Below are 21,191 nucleotides of genomic sequence, written 5' to 3'. Positions count from 1 at the left end.
TTAAAGTTAGTTCCTACTATTTTTATACAAACATGCTGTTTATCTATAAGCTACATATTAATCAATGTCAGCATTGACAGAAACAATGTCAAAAGAATGGTGGGTGGATTACAATTCCTCACTGTTAGAATATGACCAGGGAAACAACGATTCAGTAATGTGGCCACAAGTCAGGGAAGGCTGGCCACAAGAAAAGAAGGATTTCCCTCACATGAACATCTGATACTAAAATTTCTGGCCTCTAGAACTGTGAAAAACTAATTTTCTGTTTTCAGCCACCAAGTTTGTGGTGATAACAGCAACCACAAAAAATAGCCACATATGGATGGCTTGGAGTAGGATTTTTAGCAGCAGAAAGGGCCAGAAGTGACTGGATTCAAGATCAGTTTTTGGAGATAGTATCCATAGCACTAGCTGATGTATATACGGTATTGATATCATAGAAGAGCCCAGGATGATTCCCAAGTTTTTGTTCTGTGCAAGTGCGTGGCCAATGGCAACATTACTGAGATAGAAGAGGGGGAGGAAAAATTATTAATAGTTGTGTTTGAGAAATATCAAGTAGCATGTATCACTGCTAAATTCATAATTCAGTTACCTGTAGAGTGTCAATTTGATATGATTATGGAGCTAAGGAAGGCTAGGTTGGAAATGTAAATCTGTGAGTTATTAGCTGTATTTAAAGCCATGGGGCCAAGTCTATAGCCCAAGAAGAGAGAAGCCTTGGTCCAAGGCCTGAATCAGGAGACAATCTATGTTTCAGTGGGACAGTAGAGGAGGTCCAACAAAGGAAAGGAGGAACCAAACAGAAGGGAGAATGGCAGGAGGGTATGTAGCCACATAAGCGAAGGCGGTGGGTTGTAGAGGGAAAGATCTACATCATCACATGCTGCTCTAAGGGTGGAGAGGTAGAGAACTGACCACTGCATTTGGCAACGTGGTCACCACACGTGGCCTTGAGAAGCACATTCCAGTGGCCTGGTGGCAAGGAAAGCTCCTTTGGTCTATTGCAGAAAGACTGGCAAGTGAAGAAAAACCCGTAGCGAATCTACGCAACTTTCCGGAGACCCTTGATCCACAAAGTGAGTGTGCTATGGCAGGCAGCGGCCTTGGGGTGCAGAGAAGGCTCTAGTTGGTTTTGAAGGCAGTTGATTCTGCAGCACGGGCTCGTTGATGTCAACGGGGGAGTCAGAATCGAAGGATAAGTAAAAATGGGGAGGCAGCACATCTCGGCACACTGGAGGGCTGGGTCAGCGCACCGTTTCCTCAAGCCTCTGGTCACCAGGCACGCGCCACGAAAGTGACAAAGTGACGGAGGCCCAACTACTGCTACTCTTAGAACCGCACCGCACCGCGCTCAATTTGTGCGGGCCACAGATCCCAGCAGGCGCTACGCAATGCGGCAGTGCGCAGGCGCGCCCCACAGCTCCGCCCTCTCCCAGGTTTCTTCCTCTCGCGCTGGGCCCAGTTCCGGCCGAGACCCACGACGCCGACGGGACAGGTTGCTCTTAAAGGAGAAACGGCGGCGCACGGAAGGTGGGCCCCGTCTTCCCCGGCCTCTCTCCGCTGGGCGTGGCGGCACCCCCCCCCTCCCCCGGGGCGCAGGTAAGGCCGAGCCGGGCAGTCGTTGGGGCAGTCTGTGGGCGGCCTTTGCAGTGATCGGTTCCCGCCTTGCACTCATTACCTGCTGTGGCCCGAGACCAGGTTGGGGCGCCCTGCAGACCTCCGGTCCGGCTACGGCCAAGGCGACCCAGCTATGCAGAACGCCCGCAGCGTGGATGACGCATCCTTGCAGTTGAAGTTGTTCCTCACCCCGTTTCCCGCCCGGGAGGAAATCCCCAAGGAAGACTCTTGCCCCAGCCAGCCGCTACCGCCCCTCGGTGGCCGGGTACCTCCCATCGTCCGCGGCGAGTGCTACAGGGACGTTTTGGTCCTGCCCATCGCCCCGCTGAGGCTGCAGGGGCGGTCCGGCGAGACAGGCCTGCTCACGCGCATCCTTTATCCCGCAGGCCCCTAGCCCATGGCTGCCTCCACGGCAGACGCGTCCCACAGGCGGCGGGAGAAGCGGCGGCAGCTGGACGCGCGCCGCAGCAAGTGTCGCATACGCCTGGGCGGCCACATGGAACAGTGGTGCCTCCTCAAGGAGCGGCTGGGATTCTCCCTGCACTCGCAGCTCGCCAAGTTCCTGCTTGATCGGTTAGGGCCGGACCAGGGGTGGGGATGGGTTACCCAGCGCCCCCCACCCAAAGTGCCGGCCCAGTGCTCCTTTCTACTGGCCCATTTCTCACTTCAGCAGTATAGCCTGTGAGATTTGCGGCCTGCCAGGGTCGTGCCGCACCTCTCTTGGCGCCCAGCGAATAAGGGGGTCCTGATAGGACTTGCCCCATAACTGTGAGTGCCTATAGTTGGAAGCACTTGTCCGGCCGGGGCGCGACCTAACCTGTCTGTTGTCCCTCTGGCAGGTATACTTCTTCAGGCTGTGTGCTCTGTGCAGGTGGGTAGGCAACGGCTCAGGGGGGAAGGGGCTCAGGAGCCACAGAGGGAAGAGGGGCAGCAGCGATTGATGTGACCCAGAAACGCCCTCGGTAAAGGGGTTGGATCAGAGGGAACCCGGAGCCAGAAAAGGAGAGGAGTTTGGGAGCCCAAGGCAGTTAGATGGCAGCAGCCTGCGGGGAAGGGAGGAGTTGCTCAGGACCTGAGGGTCAAGACTCTGAAGAATGGTAAACTGGACTCAGGATCAGAGTTGCCCAGGGGTGTTGGGAGACAAGGCTGTCTGGGTATGGCTCTCAAGGGTGAGAGTAGTGGGTAATCTAGCTTGCCCTGACTGTCACTTTCACCCTTTTAGGTCCCAAGCCTTTGCCCCCCAAAGGTCTGCAGTATCTGGTTCTCCTATCTCATGCCCACAGTCAAGAGTGCAGCCTGGTGCCTGGGCTGAGGGGGCCTGGGGGCCGAGATGGTGGACTTGTGTGGGAGTGCTCAGCAGGCCACACCTTCTCCTGGGGCCCCTCTTCAGGCCCCACACCTCCAGCGGAGTCCAAGCCAGCCCTCCTCCCAAGTACTTCCCAGAGAACCTGGTGCCCAGAGGCCAGGGGTGGGCAGGAGCCTACAGGTAGGCCCGGGAAAGAAGAGTTGTAGAAAATAGGAAGGAAAAAGGGTTTTCATCCTTAGAGCTCAAAACCCTATTCTTTAAAACTGAACCTTTCTCAGTGAAAAAACTATACTGTCAAGGGAATATATCCTGAAATATATATTTTAGGAATAAAAAGAAAAATACAGAATAGGATGCATAGTATGTATTTTGGTGGGAAAATAAGGAGAGAAAGTACTTTGGAATGAATGAAATATCTCTGGGAGGGTGAGTTGGAACCAGGTTGCCTGTTGAGAAGAGGTAGGCTACTGGCAGGCAGCATTGGAAAGGAGACTTTGCATATTGTACTTTTTTATACTTGTAATTTTTTTTAACCATTTGAATGTATCATTTAAAATAAAACACCCTTTCCCACTGTAGTAGTCTTTGCCCCTTCCTCCTCCTTCCTAAGAGTCCTCCCATGAATTCAGACCTTAGAGTCCACCTGCTCTCATCTCTCCAGCCCAAAGTTTGTTCCACTTTGACCCTACCTGTGCCAACAGGTTTGGAATCTGAGCATGAGAAGAGGACTCAGGAGGCGAGGGTGCTCAGGTGAGGTTGGGAGGAAAGACAGACTAGACCAGTGAACAATGGTGGTGAAGGATCAGAACCACAGGCTTGCCTTCTTTGCTTCTGCAGGGGAATGCAACCCCCACCAGACTTCTTTCTGCCCCCAGGAGAAGACGAGGGGGGTGATGCAGATGAGAGTGAAGAGGAGATGCTCAGTGATGCCAGCCCATGGACCTATAGCTCTTCCTCAGACAAGCAAGTTGGGGCTGAGGGAAACACTGATCATAACAGAAGGGCAAGGGCAGCAGGCCAGAGATGCAGAGCTTTGCAAACTTGAGGAAAGGACTTTTGGTGGGGAAGGCAGAAAGAACTGGAGAATTGGAATTGGGTGGGCAAGGGTGAAGTTAGGCTCTGTGGGAGAATGAAGTCTGAACACAGATGTGAGTGGACGCCTGGGTAAGGTGGTTCTGAGTTTGGGATCTTTGTGATTTAGGGGCTGGTGATAACTGAGGGCCCAGGGAGATAATGTCCACCTCTTCATTGTTTCAGCTGTGAGCCAGATGGCCCCAGACTCCTTCCTTCCCCTGTTACCCATGCACTTAAGGAGGCAGAGATAGCCCTGGACCCTGCAGCTGCCCCTACTTCTCTGGCTGGACCACCCTCATCAGCACCTGCAGTGAGTCCTGGAGCTTCTCTGCCTGTGGAAGGTGGGGTAGAGCTGGAGCTCAATCGAACCCCTCAAGTGGCCCAGCAATCTGAGCCCATGGCCAGGTAACCTGACAGCTGAGACAGAGGGCAGGGGTATCCTGGGCCATGGCCCTCCTTCGAGGCCCTCTGCTCCTTCTTTGCTGCTCATAGCCCTGGGAGTCAGGCCCAGTCTTCTCTGGTTGTAGCCTGGGACAAGGACCATGCACAGATCGGCCCCAAGAGAATTCGGTAAGATTGAGGGAGGGACTCTGGGAGGGGTTAAGAGGAGGGAGGGAGGCTGAGGAGAGCCTTCAGGAGTCTTCTTACTTCTCCCTATTCTCACCTACAGGAAAGCTGCCAAAAAGGAGCTGCTGCCTTGTGACTTCCCTGGCTGTGAAAGGATCTTCTCCAACCGGCAATATTTGAATGTGAGGATGTGAGAGGCACAGGTTGGGTTCTGTGTGGCTTCAAGTGGAGGAGAAGCTGAGGGGAAGGAGCCTGGTATTTGGGGGAATATGGAAGAAAAGGGTTGGGGTGGTGTGCAAAGCTCACCTGCAGTTAATAATCACTAAACCAAGTAACTGGTAGGAAAGCAGAAAATCCAACCTTGGACGCACAACCACTGCCCACTACTACTTGTTTCATGGCCTCTGGGGATCATAGGAAATGATGGTGGCATCCTCAGGTTTTCTGGGTAATGGCGGCTATTGTAATCATTTGACTCATTGATCTTCACCACACTCAAGGGAGTAGGCGCTGATACCGTTGCCACTTTGCAAATGAGGAAACCAACATACAGAAGGTTAAGCACTGTCCGCTCCTCAGCTTGAGTGTATTAATAATATTGGGGATCCCTGAGTCTTGTCCCCATCTTCACTGCAGGAGAAGTTCGAGGCACAGAAAGAGCAGGGCCCACCCCCACACTCAGCCAGAGCCCTCAGGGCAGGTCTGAGGGCTGAGGAGGGCCCACCCAGGGCTGGTGAGTCTAGGGCATACCAGGATGGAGTAGAAGGAGATAATCCCCACGAGGCAGCAAAGCTGGGGCTTCAGACTTTCAGCAGGGCTGGTCGGATACACCCGAGCTGTTCAAGGAGGGGATGAAGCACCCTTAGCAGCAATTTAACTACGGAAAGTGGGATTTTGGAGGGGGAAACCCACGTGATTTAATGAGGCAGGGTGTGAACCTGGGTCACATAAGAAGAGAACTATATCTTAGAAGTACTCAGAGAGTCAAGGCTGAAAAACACACTGCTCTTAAGAATGTTCCGGGTTAAGAGTGCATGTGTATATCCAACGCAGATGTTGGAGAAAACCATATAATATATATCTGGAGTGATCTGTTACTAAAAAGTAGGCCATCTGGGTGATGATGTACTTCAATATGGATAGGGAAGAAGATGATCATGCCCACCACAAGGTGTCCTATCCCCTGCAGACAGCACATTCATAGTTAGGGAACTGGGCTTTGCAAGCCAAGGTGATGGCAAGGAAATGAGATCGTACAAATCAAGGGTACAGTAGGATGAGGGCATTTTGTGGTCAGGGTGGGGTCGGGTGGAGATAATCACGTGTAGCTGATAGGACCTGGCGGTGATGGTTTAGGGCCGACAGAGGAGCCTGCCTGCTGAGTCAGCTCTAGGATCTCCCTCAGGAGAGTACCCCCTTCCTTCCGTAGCACCACAAGAAGTACCAGCACATCCACCAGAAGTCCTTCTCCTGCCCAGAGCCAGCCTGCGGAAAGTCCTTCAACTTCAAGAAACACCTGAAGGAGCATGTGAAGCTGCACAGTGGTCAGTGGAGGGAATGCCTCCCCACCTTCCCCTGTGGGTCCCTTCACTTCCCTCTGTGGGGCTGGTCACCTATCTGCAGCACCCATCACATCCTCTATAGGTGACTTTCATGCACTTCCCAGTGTGTTGGGCATATACCTGCCTGAGACAATAGGTTCTGGGACACCTCAGTGAACAAAGCAGGCAGTCCTCACCTCGCAAGATGTCCACTCAAGTAGAGCGTGGAAGATGTGTGAAAGCAGGGAAGCAAGGAGAACATGGAGGAGGAGTTGCTCTTGTAGAAAGGGAGGTTCTTTGAGCAAAGACCTCAGTGAAGGGAAAAATGGAGACTGCCCACCTCTATGGGCAGCACGTGGGAAGGAAGAGAGGACAGATAGGCAGTGGGGGTCCCAAGACTACCATGAAGATGGCTTACCTCCTGGCTAAATGAGATGGGCCTTATCTCAGGATCTGGAGCAGTAAAAGAAAACAGCTGACTTTGAAAGGAGAGCTGTGTCTTTCGTGTGAAGGAGGGTACTTCAGGGACGTGCAATGTACAGTGATGTCGGTCTGGAGGCTGCTGAGAGCATGACAGTAAAACCAGAAGGGCTGCCATGGGAAGGACAAATTAGCCACCAGAGGGATGAGCAGGGAGGAGTTGGGAGTGATTTGGATGCCTCCAGTCTGAACTGGGTAGAAGGTTATATGGTTTTTTGAGACGGGGACATGCACTTCAGGAAGGAGACATTTTATTTGGGACATGCTAATTAGGTATTCTAGAAGATGTGAATCTGGAGTTCAGGGGAAAGGGTGGGGGGAAATATCTTTGTCCCAAGCACATGGAGGTTCCAGAAAGCAGGTGAGGAAACTGGTGTCTAAGGACCAAGTGGACACAGTGCTGGAAAGGGGAAGGGAGTTATGCCTGTGCCACAGGACTAAGTAAGAGGCTAAGGACAGGCCAACAAACGTGGTGGTGGGAAGCTGTCACTGACCAGATGGTGCATGACAAGAGAGATGACAGCCAGAATGGAGTGGGTTCCAGGCAGGATGAAGCTAAGGAAGTGGAGACAGTTTGGGTTTTGCTGGGAATACAAGCAGAGAGTTGGGGCCTTAGTTAAGAGGGCTACAAGCTTGCTGCACAGAGGTGGGACTGATCGCCCAGAGAGGAGAGACTTGCTGACTAGGGTGGGCAACCTCTGGTTGGTGAGGGGGTGTCTCAGGCTCAGTTGGAGGGCAGCTGCAGAGGAGTGGGCGGTAGCTACATATGAGGTGGATAGGGGGCAGGATATGAGTATCCTCTGGGGAAAGTCACTCTTGGTGACTTTCAAAAATGAGTTCAGTGCTGAGTGGGGCTGCTGGAGAGGAAGTGGACTCCAGAGAGGGGAACTTAAGCTCACTGGTGAAGTGCAGAGGCACTCATGAGCCCTTGAGTCTTCTGGTGGATGAGAGGGGAGGCTGGGGGAGAGGTGTTTCTGTCCCTCCTGTGCAAGCCTGGAGCAGGCCAGGGGTAATGTTTATCCTCCATTGGTCTTAACCTAACAGGTACAGCTGAGGGAGAAAGGGACTAGTGAGTTGGTGTGAATGAAGGAAGGCTACACAGCCATCCTAGAAACAGCATTGGGCAAGGAGGGGCAGGGGGCGGTGGGAAAGCACTGGGCTCTGGACTGGCAGCCTGGAGTCATGGGAATATCATAGTGGGATAAGGTAGAGTATTGTAGCCAGTTCTCTGGCTGGAACTCAAATGGTTGAAATTGTGGTGATGGGGCATGCCTTGGGAGTGGTTGTTAAGAATGGTTGGGGGCCAGGTCAGTGAAGGTCAGGAAACAAGAGATGTGAGTGCTGGCCAAGCAGGAAGCAAACTGACAGCAGAAGTGGCTGGTGAGAAGACCTAGAGCCAGTATTACATGGAGCACAGGGGTGTGATGGGGGCAAAGGCTGCTAGAGTGTGTGTGTGTGTGTGTGTGTGTGTGATCTTATGGCAGTATATACAGAGGTCTGAGGGCCACCTTCAGCAACTTGAAGGTGGCAGGGAGGGCAGATTCCAGAAAAAAAAAAAGCAGATTGCTGCCAAGTCACAAGGCACTGTTGATGGCCAGGGTGGATGTGATGTGCAGGCTAAAAGGGACAGTACTCCTGTGGGGGCTGGTGCATGGGCCAAGAAGGGGCCACAACCTGGGGATGGATGCTGGGGTGTCCCCATGCCCCCACAGACACTCGGGACTACATCTGTGAATTCTGCGCCCGGTCTTTCCGCACCAGCAGCAACCTGGTCATCCATCAGCGCATCCACACTGGAGAGAAACCACTGCAGTGAGTGTGGGGGTTGGGGGTTGGAGGAGGGGGCTGGCAGGAGGACACTTAGGCAACTGGGCTAAGGCCCCTAACTTCTCTCTGCTGGACCTGGCTCAGGTGTGAAATCTGTGGGTTCACTTGCCGCCAGAAGGCCTCCCTGAACTGGCACCGGCGCAAGCACGCAGAGACAGCAGCCACCCTGCGCTTCCCCTGCAAGGTCTGTGGCAAGCGCTTTGAGAAACCAGACAGCGTTGCAGCTCACTGCAGTAAAAGCCATCCTGCTGTGCTCCTGGCCACATCAGAGCAACTTGACCAGGTGGAGCCCTGTCCTAGCATCTCTGCCCCTACACTCCTGGGGTCCAGGGATGAGTGCAGGCCCCCTCGGGTTCTGCAGGCTCTGACCCTGCTTCCTAAGCAGTGACCACAGGGAATGAAGAGGAGAAAGGCCAGACACCTGGTCCCTGGGAACTAGGGAAGAAGGGCAGGACTGGATTCCAGCACAGCCAGACTACAGTAGTCTTCCTTCGAGAGAGAATAAACCCAGTGTTTTACATGGACATGTTTGGGCAGAGTGTTTTCACACCTGAGGCACAGGAATCCTAATCCCTTCGTAGCACTCTGCTAGATGTGTAGCACAGATATGAGCCCTGTACTTCTCTGTAGGCCTATACCTCAAGGACCCAGCTGTCCCAATTTGCTTGGGCTCTGCTGCCTTTTCCTGTGGAGCATTACACCCACTCTTGCACTGGAGCAGGGCAAGCCTTGAGAGTAGGGGGAGCACTGGGTCATTCCAGAGGTATGGATGACGAGTTACTCAGGTATGTGACCCTGGTCCACATCCTGTCCATTAACCTGGAGAAGCAAATGTGCAGACCCAAAGATTTTCACCTTCCAGCGCAAAATCAGGGCTGTATGCACCATTGCTGAGTAGCCTTGGGAACTTGGGATGGGCCTGGTTCTCTGGTCACTCCTCAAGTCTGCAGACGGTGACCCCAGGTTTCATAATAGGGGGCTCTTGGCATCCAGAACCCAGACACCTTTTATTTCACCAGCCGTGACAGTAAACTGCTGGCTCAGGAAGTTTCCACCCTGCCCTGTTGCTTCTGTGGAGCTCTGAGCTTGTTTCAGGTGTTCTACTTAGCAGTTCCAGACTTTGAGAACCCAGGCTCCCAGAACTAATGTTCCCTACCTGACTGGAGAATATTGTCCTAACAGGCACTGGATACCATTAAGTCTGTCCCCTGGGACAGGTGAGTAGCCATGCTGAAGGCTCCTACCCATCTTCACAAGTTTCAGCCATCTCTCCAAGGCAGCAGGCTGCGTGCTTCTGGTGTACAGACATGCTTCAGTGAAGCAAAACAAGCCTCTCTACCATTTCTGCCTGCAAATTTCCAGTCTCAGAAACTCGGAGAAAGCAATGAAAGGCAAACAGCTAAGTAGACCCATGAGGCAGAAAAGGGCAGGTAGGATAAGACCAGAGCCACATCTGTGATCAATACCTGGAGAGGCACGACATCAAAAGTACCCAGGCAGGGACCTGGTCAGGCAGCTCAGTTGGTTAGAGCTTTGTCCCAATACACCAAGGTTGAGGATTCAGTATGTGGTCAGGGCACATACTAGAATCACCCAATGTATGCATAGATAAGTGGAACAACACATCAGTGTTTCTGTCTCTCCCTTTCTAAAACCAAATTTTTTTCAAGTACCCAGGCAGGAGAGGTAGAGGGAACTTAGGCTGGAAGAAGATGGGACAAAGAAAACAACCCTAGTGGGAAGACTGCAGAAAAAAAAAACACTGGAAGCACAGGGACTGTGGGACACCCATCCCTAGCCTCTCCCAAGCATGTGGGTCTTGGGGCTTGACCTGACTACACCAATTACCCCTCCCTTCCCCACCCCAGCAGAGGAACAGGACTGAGTACAGGAGAAGGGCTGACAAGGAAGTAGATGTAGGGTCATGGCAGGAGGCCAGAGAAAGGGCTACCTCTACCTCCTGAGATGTGTAAAGGTAACAGACAGTGCTGTCTTTGTACAGACCCAACCTTGTGAGTTGGCCCACCATCCCTGTGACAGACACTGTTTTGTCACTGGCACCTAGCACAGTCCAGGGAAGTCTCTCAGCAAGGCTCCTTCAGCTGGAAAGCAAAAAGTCCCTGCTGTTGCTGTCCTACTTGGGCAGCAAAGGTGAGGGCCACAGCTGTGGTGTTGGGTGGTGGCAAAAGCAGCGTGAGTTTGTGTGGGCCTGCTGATGCTGTGACAGCCAGTGGTTGTGGCTAGAACATTTGCCACACTCAACACATTGTGCTTTCAGCTGGCTCAAGTGCCTCTTGCAGTGCAGCACTAGCTTGGAGCCCATGCTGAAGGCCTTGCCACACTAGGGGCACTTGTGGGGCTTGTGGCCCGTGTGGTTGTGCTGGTGCACACTGAGGTTGAACACGCTCATGAAGTGCTTGCTACACAACTCACAGTAGTAGGGCTTCTTGCCCATGTGCATGCGCTGGTGCTTGATAAGGTCCGAGCAGTCACTGAAGTTGCAGCCACACTAGGGTCATGGAAAGGTCCTTTCAACTGTGCAAGCGCTTGTGCATCAAGGTCAGAGCAGTGACCAAAGCCCTTGCAGCACATGGCACAGGTGTGCTGCTGCACGCCCTGGTGGCTGTGCCTGTGTGGAGCTCTCACTGAAGCAACACACACAGTCACCGAATATGTGGGGTTTCTCCCTGGTGTGTGTGTGTTTCAGGTGCACCAACGTGGCACTCTCTAAGAAGCCCTTGTCATACTTGGAGCACCTGCAGGGCTTCTTGCCCGAATGCCTTTGCAGGTGTCTCATTAGCATGGAGCTCTTGCAGAAGCTCTACTCATGACACAAGGGTATGTTCGGACAGCATGACTCCTGGGGGGTGGGGTCACGAGCTTCAGGCCTCGTGGATGCTGTGTGTGGCTCTACAGACCTGCGTTGCTGCAGACGAGACCCTCCCCCACCCCCCCCACTATGCTCTGGTAGGGAGCATGCGTGGGCACTTCCCACAGGTGCACCTGTGCCTGGTGGAAATGCAGCAAGCTCTAGTGGAAGACCTGCTCAGGTATATGCTCCCATCACAGGTGCAACAGCAGAGCCAGAGCAGCCAGTGTGGAAGGGGCAGCCAGAGGCACTACAGGGGCAACAAAGGCAGGCTGCTGATGCAGTGCACATGGAAGAGGCTGCTGTCGCAGAAACTCTGGTCACCCTTATTGCAGATACAGAGCGTCTAGCCAGCATGGATGCATGGACACACCTGAAGCTCTGCAGCCCCGGCACAGCGTTGGCCACAGTGCAGGTAGCGGCAGCGGCACCAAACTAGTGGAAGCTCTTGCCACACTCACCACCTGTGTACAGCTTGCCCACCACCTCCTCTGATGCAGCAGACCTGCAGAGGGCTGGGTGGGCAGGGAAGCTAGGCATTCAAGCTGCAGGGTCCAGACTCAAGCCATGAGTTATTTTCAGTGTTCTTAAGGCCTGAGTAACCAGCCTGTGGATTTCAGGGTTCCTTCTCTCCTGGGAAGGTGCTGTGGCTGGTTTGGAGGTGGGCTGCAGCCAGGTTCACCCCATAGAGCGTAGGTCACTGAGCCCCACCAACCACCACAACAGCACTAACCTGGTGGATGGAAGAGTGAGCAGATTCCCAGTTGCCTGTATTGCCCTCAGCAACATCATCCCTCAATTTCAATCTCTAAAACAAGGCAAAGCCATTGGAGTCCTGAAAATGTGGGGAGAGGGAATCCTTGTGCCATCAGGAAGGGCAGGAGGGGCTTGGGTCAGGGGAGTGCCCAGCCTGAGCTCTGGCCTAGACCAGGGGTCAGCCTGAAGATGTTTTTTGGAAACAATAGGGGCAATGAGAAAGGTCCTGGGTCTGGACCACAGCAACACCTTTCTCTGAGACCCAGGTTTCCTGAGTCACTGATATGACTCCAACCAGGCCTAGGCTGGAAGCATAAACACCCAACAGCAGCAACCTGAGCTAAGCCTCAGAAGGGCTAGGGGCCTGGTATGGGAGTATCTTCCCTTCTGACAGGCCCCTAGATATTGCTCCATGGCTCTGCACAGTGACTGAATCACTCCACAGCAGTACACAACCTGAAGTTCCCTGGCCTAGCCTTGAGAAAGCAACTCCAGACCCAGGAAAAGGGTAAAAGAAGAGCATGAAAAATACACAAAGAATATTATCAAAAGTTGATGGCATTACCCATGGGGTGCTTTTTACACTTTTAAGGAAGGCTGGGGAAAAGGAAGGAGCATCCTTTCTAATTCTAAGGGTTTCCAGGTTGTTTGCAAACTTTCTGAAGACTAACCTCACTGCCTCAGCTCCAGAGGTCTGAGAATCTGGAGTAATAAGGAAGCTCCTTTATGGGGACAAAAATCTGTTCTGCTATTCTTTATCTCAAATGGTATCTCCAAACCCTAATAAATCAGTCCAGGCAGCTGCCTGGGAGCAGGGTCAGCCTTCATGCACAGCAGCTTCTGTGCCCTCCAGGCTATGTGTTCTCACCTGGCTGGCCTCACCAATGACTGCCTCCCTCAAGGCCCCCAAATCTATACCCAGCTCAGTTCAGGGGGACACTGGAAATTAGGTATAGTCCCTATCAGTTATAGGCCATGTCACCCAACAGATCAGGGAGAGAAAACAAATAGTCAGAACTCATTTTCTTAGTAGCTTATGTGAACTCAGATACCCAGAACTCTGGTTAAAACACCCTGTACATACAGTCTAACCCTTCCAGATGGGAACAAGGCCAATTGAAAAAGCTTCAAAAGCCACAAACCTGGAGGAGTGGGCCCTGGAGCTTCTCCTTCTCTGCACTGTGCCCAAGGGGTCTATGGAGTTCTCTTCTGGTGTCTCTAGAACAGGATGTGCTGTGCCCTACAGGGCGGAAGTAAGAGCGACAACGTGGGTTTAAACTGAGCAGAGGGAAGAGAAGCAGAGAGGGGGAAGAGTGGGAAATATTTCCTAAAGGAGGGAAATTTTTAGTGGACTTTTTCAGTAAAACAAGAACAGTATCACCAATCACTCAACCACCCTCAGCATCTATCAATATTCTGCTACGCTGTTTCATATATGACACTCTTACTACCCCCCACCCACTCTTTGGGCAGGGGCGGTCTGGAGTATTTACAAATGTTACAAATTTACAAATACTTAGAAACACTGAACACATAACTAATAAAAAGATACTAAAGAGTAAAATAAGCTAATGGGAAAGTTAACATTCAGAGATTGAAGATAAACTCTGAATTTTAGATAACACTTTATTTTCATTTCTTGATAGATGTGCAGGCATCTCAACATATTTCAGTGATCACACATTACCAATCCAGAGTGCAAGAATTAGGAGTCAGTACATGTACTAACAATCTGCTGTGAGACAGCTTAGTCCTTCTGAGACAATATGAAGATTTTCTTCCCCAGTTATCTGTTGTGCCTGGCCCACACTTCTGGGTGGGGTGAAGAGGAAAGAGGCCGCCTGCAATTCCTCCATTGGGAACCCAGACTTGGAGAAACGGGGTCTGGGATGCAGGAGCTGGGGCTGAGGGCTGCCCCAACTGTGTTGCCCACTGATGCAGCCAGGAGCCACCTGTGGCAACTGGGCACTTGAAAGGTTCAAACTAAGATACGCTGTAAGGCTCAAGCACACTCCTGATTTCAAAGACTTAGTACAGAAATAGAATGCAAAATATCTCAGTAAAATGTTCATTGTTAATTATCTGTTGAAATAATATTTGTGACACACTAGGTTAAATGAAATATATTATTAAATTTCACATGTTTTTAAGAAAAATGATGGCGATTGCTGGGGGGAGGGTACAAGGGTACTAAATGGTAATAGAAAAAAATACAATAAAGATTAAGTCAAAAGTAAAATTTTAAAAATAGAAAAATGAAAGTTACAAATGTGGCTTAGATTATTTTTTTATTGGATAATGCTTGCCTAAATGGCCTTTCCACACTCTGGGACAATATACAAAGGGAGGTTGGCCCAGCTACAGTCCCTGGGAGGTTTGGCCAGGAAGATGTCACTGACTGCCCTAACCCTTACAACCTCAGTAACTAAAGAAGTGGGTCATTCCTCTAATCTCCCAAGACTCTGGGCCCTGGCTACCCCTCCAGAGGGTCCACCTGCAAAAACAGACATCTGTGCTGCCATCTAGGAGACCAGGTTGTGACCCACGCAGTGTCCCTCACTGCTAATCTCCCAACTGTTAACATCATTAGGACACTGGGTCTGTTTGGAAAAAGTCCAGCCATTGTTAATATAACGAGAACAGTTTGTGTAAAAATTGATGTAATCTGGCAGCCAAGGAGAGTGGTCTGGAATGCACATGCGTAAGCAATGATTTCATTGTACTAGTCAGTGGGGGTGTGGTAGACACTGTTGAGTGAGCTTGTGTATTGTGTGGCTGTTGCATTCAAAATGACTGAGTGATTAGAACAATGAATCTGCATAAAATTTTGCATTAAGCTTGAACATTACTCTAAGGAAACTATTTGGATGATTCAGAAGGCTGCAGCTATAGGCAACTGATGATCGGCAGCTCATGACAATGCATCTGCTCATGCATCACATCACATGCACAGTTTTTTTGGCAAAACATCAAGTCACCCAGGTGACACAGCCCAACCACAGCCCTGATTTGGTGTCCTGAGAATTCTGGCTTTTCCCAAAACTAAAATCACCTTTTTAAGGGAAGAGATTTCAGATCATTAATGAGATTCAGGAAAATACAATAGGACAGTTGATGGCGATTAGGAGAATGGTGTCAGGTCTCAAGGTGCCTACTCTGAAGGGGACTGAGGCATCATTGTCCTATGTACAATGTTTCTCGTATCATCTTTAATAAATACCTCTATTTTTATGGTGCCCGGCTGGATACTTTCTGGACAGACCTAAGTGACTCTGACAAATGGAAAATTCTGAGACATTCTAAATTAAATTACAGCAAAGAGGTAGAACTGCTAGTTTATTCTGGCAAGAGGCAGGGCTAACAGGGAACAGAGGGACATTCAGGTACCACTTGCCTCCCAAGCCAAGGCCCCATCTACCTTCCAGGCTTAACCAATCCCTGCTTCTCTTTTGTCCACCTGAGAGGAAACTGCACTGAGCCAAATGCACCACCTCCATTGCAGTAGGCTGCACCCCCTGGTGCTCGCATTACTCGCCATCCCCAATCCCTGGGCCATGGACATGTGTTCCCACAGGTGCTGCCACCTACCCAAAACAATATAGTAATGAGACTTCTTACAGTGAGGCCAGAGGAAACCTGTTACCTCATGTAACCTTCACCTCAGCCCTGCCAGCAGGGCTCCCCACAAGTTAATGACCAAATAGAGTTTTCGTTCTCCAAGCATTCCAGTTTCAGTCCCATATTCCAGCAATTTTCAGCCTTTTTCTTCTCATGGCCTACATAAACTAACCATTCAAATTCTTCAGCACACCAAAAAATATATTCTTTGCCTAGCTGACAAAAAAATTAGGTATGATTTTGATTCATTCACACCAGATGGCTATCATGTTGGCTGTTGTCATTTTTTTATTCAACAACCTAAGGGAAAAGAGGTCAGTGTCTCTGACTAAATAGTAAGGTATTGCATGTTTTAAAAGCTCTCGCAGCGCACCAGTTGAAAATCACTGACACATACAATAAAAACGGTAGCTTCCAGTGCTTCTCCAAATGACTCCACAGATGTCATCGGATACAATGTCCCAAGTACAGAAAAGTCAAGTCTAACAATCTGAAATAATAACAGGAAAAAAGACATAAACCTAATGAAATCCTGAATTGTAGATTTTACTTTTTTTAAGCAATAAGGATTTTTATTAATTTTAAGTCTCAGGAAAATCTGTTGGAGAGGCCCACAGGATCCTAGAACATACACAACCCCACCCACCTGGGAATCATCACCTGAAAGGGCATAATTCGCTTGTGGGAAATCAGGGACGTGATGGAAAGTGGTGTGCGAGCTGAGCAAGCAGCATTGTTCCCTCTCTGACCCCTCCCCCACAGACAGCACCACAGCCACAGTGAAGTGGGTTACCCCACCCTGGAGAATACCTAAGGTTCTGCCCCTTTCCATATAATAGGTATGCCAAGACAAAGAAATACAGCCCAAATGAAAGAACAGATCGACACTCCAGAAGAACTAAGCAACAAGGAGATAGACAATCTATCCGATGCAGATGCAATTCAAAACACTGGTAATCAGGATGCTCACAGGAATGAATGAGTTTGGTCACAGAATGAAGGAAGAAATGAAGACTACACAAACTGAAATAATGAAAAATATACAGGGAACCAACAGTGAAGGGAAGGAAACCAGGACACAAATAAACAATTTGGAACAAAAGAAAGAAATAAACATCCAACTGGAACAGAATGAAGAAAAGAGAATGTAAAAAAATAAGGAGAGGCTTAGGAACCTCTGGGACAACTTTAAACGTTCCAACATCTGAAACATAGGGGTGCCAGCAGGAGAAGAGAACAAGGAAGAACTAAACTTATTTGAACAAATAATGAAGGAAAACTTCCCCAATCTGGTGAAGGAAATAGACTTCCAGGAAGTCCAGGAAGCCCAGAGAGTCCCAAAGAAGTTGGAACCAAAGAGGAGCACACCAAGGCACATCACAGTTAAGTTACTCAAGATTAAAGCTAAGGAGAGAATCTTAAAAGCAGCAAGAGGAAAGGAGAGAGTTACCTATAAAGGAATTCCCATAAGCCTACCAGCTGATTTCTCAAAAGAAACCTTACAGGCAAGAAGGGGCTGGACAGAAGTATTCCAAGTCATGAAAGGCAAGAACCCACATCCAAGATTACTCTATCCAGCAAAATTATCATTTAGAATGGAGGGGCAGATAAAGTGCTTCCCAGATAAGGTCAAGTTAAAGGAGTTCATCATCACCAAGCCCTTATTATATGAAATGTTAAAGGGACTTATCTAAGAAAAAGATGATGGTCAAAAGTATGAACAGTAAAATGACAACAAACTCACAACTATCAACAACTAAACCTACAAAACAAAACAAAAATGAACTAAGCAAACAACTAGAACAGGAACAGAATCACAGAAATGGACATTACATGGAGGGTTATCAGTGGGGAGAGGGAGGCAGGAGAATAGGGGAAAAGGTTCACAGAATAAGAAGCAGAATAGGTAGGCACAAAATAGGGGGAGGTTAAGAATACTATAGGAAGTGGAGAAGCCAAATAACTTATATGTACAACCCATGGACATGCACTAAGGACAGGGGGAATGCTAGAGGGAGGGATGGTGCAGGGCAGAGGAGGAGAAAGAAGAGGAAAAAATGAACAGTAATAGCATAATCAATAAAATGCACTTAAAAATTATGAAACAGAACCTTCAAAGGAAAATCAAGATCAAAGTAAAATACAACCTAAGGAAAAAAAATCAATTTTTATGATTGAAACCAAAGGCTAAGAGCAATAATATAAGTAATACTAGTGCTAGGTAGGCTAGATAGCAAACCAAGGCAGGGAGGAGGAAGAGACATTTCTCACCCACTAACTCAGCAGTCTGGTTCAGTAATAATGCCATGTGTTCCAACATCATAAGAAACCCCATGCTAGCACAGGAAGAGAGAAGCCCTTGAAATTGTATGTATGTTTCCACTATCCGGAAAGAAAGCCTTTGAAACTATGTATTCATCCCAAGGTCTAGCAGGGTAGGGAGTCCACAGTGCCCAAAGGGAAAGCCCATAAAACAACTGTGGTTAATTTCCAACCTCTGGTCACTGTCTATCTTACCAGCAGATCCCAAGTGCTTAAAGAAAGAGCCCATAAAGGACTTTGGGTAATGGCCTCAATTTTAATTAGTGCCTCCTGTCACGTGTCTGTTTTACAATGGGATGAACAAATGTGGCCTGGAGCAAGATAAGGATTCAAGCTAACAGACCCCCATGCATACCAGCATTTGGTTTGTGTGGGCGTCTCTTGGGTAGTCACTTACCCCCAGGGGAAGCAGGCAGCACCTTTACCCATCAACCAGTATGTAACTCCTTCACCCCCATTGCACCGACTATAGGAGCCTCAGAACAAAGGACCTGATACTCTTGCCACTCTTGCTCTTGCCCTGTCCTGAACCTATGCCTTTCACCCCACTTTGGCAAGGCCCATTCTCTTCTGTGAAAACATATCACCCATAAACCCTGCTTGCATGTTAATAGAGTTGCTATCTATAATTCTTTGCTGTGTCAGCAAGAAGAACTGAGTTTCTCCCATAACACTAGTATCACATGCAAACTTGTAGCATCTTTAGAAAATATTTTGATTTTGGTTATTTTCACAGATCGGAGCATTTACAATTTAAGTAAATGCATTCAAACTTAACATATAATGCATTGTTTAAAATATTTTAAATAACCTTAAATGCTTTTCTTCATAAAGCTTGAGGGAGTATATTATCGTGCCTAAGGGCATGGATTGAGTTCAAAGACTAGTGCCACCACTTACCAGCAGTATGACCTTGGGGAAGTTATTTAATCTTTAGTTTCTCCATTTCCTCAGTTGTAAAGTGGAGGTACAATATACCTTGGTTGATTGTCCTGAGGATCAAATGAGTAGATATAAACCACTGGTAAACACTGCACTGAGTGTTTGCTGTTCTTATTATTAAATGAGATGAACAACTTGGAAAAATAATTTACTTCTGGAAAACCCAGAAGATTTAACAAGGGCAGAAATAATTCAGGGATTTTAGTAATATAAACCCTCCCTTTGATTAACATTTATTAGCAGATTTGATATATATTTCTGGGAGCAAATTTTTGAACAGGTTTTTTTTATTAAAAATAGCATTATTGACGTATAAAACAGGCTCTTCACACATTTAAATGTACAATTTCAAAAGTTCTGAGATATGTATATACAAATAAAATCTTCACTACAATCAAAATAGAGAATACACCCACTGCCCGTAAGTTTCTCTGTGCCACTTTGAAATCCCTCCCTCCTTTCCCCTAAGCAACCACTGATCTACTTTCTGTCACCATACATTAATCAACTAATATGTTTAATTAGCATTTGATGGTGATATTTATCAAATACTTGAGAAATGGTAGGAAAAATGAAAGAACATAAAAAGGTAGTTCCTATTGGTAGAAAAAAACAAACTAATGAAAGTAGTTTTTAAAGATGAAGGAAATTTAAAATATTTGGATGAAGAAATTAAAAAACAAAAAATTTATGAGAATATTTTATTTCACTGAGAGATATTCAACTTGTGATACTACTTAATAATTAATGTCATTACTAATGTCTTTATATGGCTTTCATATTTTTATATTTCATTCATTAGCTTAGTCAATAGGGGTTTGTTGGTTGTTTATTTGTGCCAGGGACTGGAAGTGATAGGGCAGGGGTGTCAAACTCATTTTCACCAGGGGCCACATCAGCCTCATGGTTGCCTTCAAAGGGCCGAATGTAATTTTAGGGCCGTATAAATGTAACTACTCCTTAACAGTTAAGTGAGAGCTTGGCGCTGCTGCCAGGTAGGAACAAGGTGCCGGGCCAGATAAAACAAGGTGGAGTGCTGAATTTGGCACGTGGGCCTTGTGTTTGCCACCTGTGTGATAGGGGCACTCACTCGTCAAAGATTTTAGCTTTACTTATAGTTAATAGGCTTAAGTGATTAATGCATGTAGAAAGCTGTTGTTTCAGGAACTAGAATATGAGAACTCTGTGACTCCAGGAGGCCCACAAGCAAGTCAAACTTTGTGCCCCAGGGGGTCTGCAAGTCTGCAAGTGGTTGAGATGATATCTGAGCCATTATTTTCCAGGGAAATAAGTCAGTGACAAGATAAAGAACTATTGATCAGTAAATAAAGAAATACTAGGAAAATTCACCACTGCACTGAAACTCTTACCCGATTCACTTTTTCCCAAACCCCTTACCTACCCCTTTCTTCTCCTTATCAAAAGGTTGACTTGAGATGAGATGTTGAGATGGCTTAGGGTGCATAACCTGCCATCTTCTCAGATCACTGGCTTCTGAATAAAGTGCCCATAAAGATTCAATCCTTTTTTCTACTCATTGGTTCTGGTGATTCCAGGAGACATGAACACTGACTTTTTCAGTTTAAGAAGAGGGTAAACTTGTGGTGGGGAGATCATGTAGACTTGTGCTGTCCAATACATTTGTCACTAAACACATGTGGCTATTTACACCTCAACTAAAATTTTAGCTTTACAGTTGCACTAGCCACATTTTAAGGTCTTGATGGTGCATATACATTCCCATCATTGCTGAAAGTTCTATTGGACAGAATAGATTCAGAAGACTCCTGAGGTACATTATCTACAGTGGAGATGAGGAGGGTCTAAGCTGAGGCTGTGACAATGAGACAGAGAGGAGGGGTCTCTCTGAGGTATTTAATGTGATGCAGAGTGAAGATGGGGACTCATTTAGGATGTCTTCTAGGTTTCTCCCTATGGTAAACAGGTGGATGGTAGAATCATCAACCAAGTAAATATAGAAGAAGCAGGGTTTGGAGAGGGGATAAAATCAGATTTGCACCCAGTGAGTGAAAGGCAAGCCTGGGACAATGGTCTGAAAAGTTGCTGGATCTCAGAATATGATCTGTGGGGAATCTAGGTGGAGACAGAGTTCCAAGAAAGGGACAGTATCCTTGGGTAGGGGGTGGAGCCCTGTAGTTAAGCAAGGGCTAGAGAAAGCAGGCTGCAGAAGATTGCCAGAGGCTGGTGCCATGGCCTGGGAAGCACTGGCATTTAGGACAGGGTTTTCAAAGTGTTACTGAACAGC

The 21,191-nt window shown here is 48.4% G+C and overlaps 1 protein-coding gene across 8 annotated transcripts; it reads left to right on the top strand.

Annotated features, from left to right (window-relative positions):
- The first annotated feature begins 1,108 nt into the window (after positions 1 to 1,108).
- Positions 1,109 to 8,942, top strand: ZNF692 (zinc finger protein 692). 8 transcript variants are annotated; one of them, XM_045850494.1, is made up of 12 exons: positions 1,109 to 1,605; positions 2,010 to 2,196; positions 2,463 to 2,494; positions 2,846 to 3,109; positions 3,631 to 3,679; positions 3,767 to 3,892; positions 4,187 to 4,408; positions 4,496 to 4,573; positions 4,674 to 4,752; positions 6,000 to 6,114; positions 8,304 to 8,403; positions 8,503 to 8,942. In XM_045850494.1, the coding sequence occupies exons 2-12, from the start codon at positions 2,021 to 2,023 to the stop codon at positions 8,804 to 8,806; spliced, it is 1,545 nt and encodes a 514-aa protein (XP_045706450.1). In that variant the 5' UTR covers positions 1,109 to 1,605; positions 2,010 to 2,020; the 3' UTR covers positions 8,807 to 8,942. The 8 variants fall into 8 exon arrangements, with proteins under 8 accessions (XP_045706450.1, XP_045706451.1, XP_045706449.1 ...); XM_045850495.1 differs by having other exon boundaries at positions 1,449 to 1,536; XM_045850493.1 differs by lacking the exon at positions 1,109 to 1,605 and adding an exon at positions 1,749 to 1,888.
- Positions 8,943 to 21,191: the final 12,249 nt, after the last annotated feature.

Source organism: Phyllostomus hastatus, unplaced genomic scaffold (genome assembly GCF_019186645.2).
Source record: "Phyllostomus hastatus isolate PE091 unplaced genomic scaffold, TTU_PhHast_1.1 phas_contig_81, whole genome shotgun sequence".
In the NCBI taxonomy this organism is placed as follows: Eukaryota; Metazoa; Chordata; class Mammalia; order Chiroptera; family Phyllostomidae; genus Phyllostomus; species Phyllostomus hastatus.
This window is presented reverse-complemented; position numbering and strand designations above follow the sequence as displayed.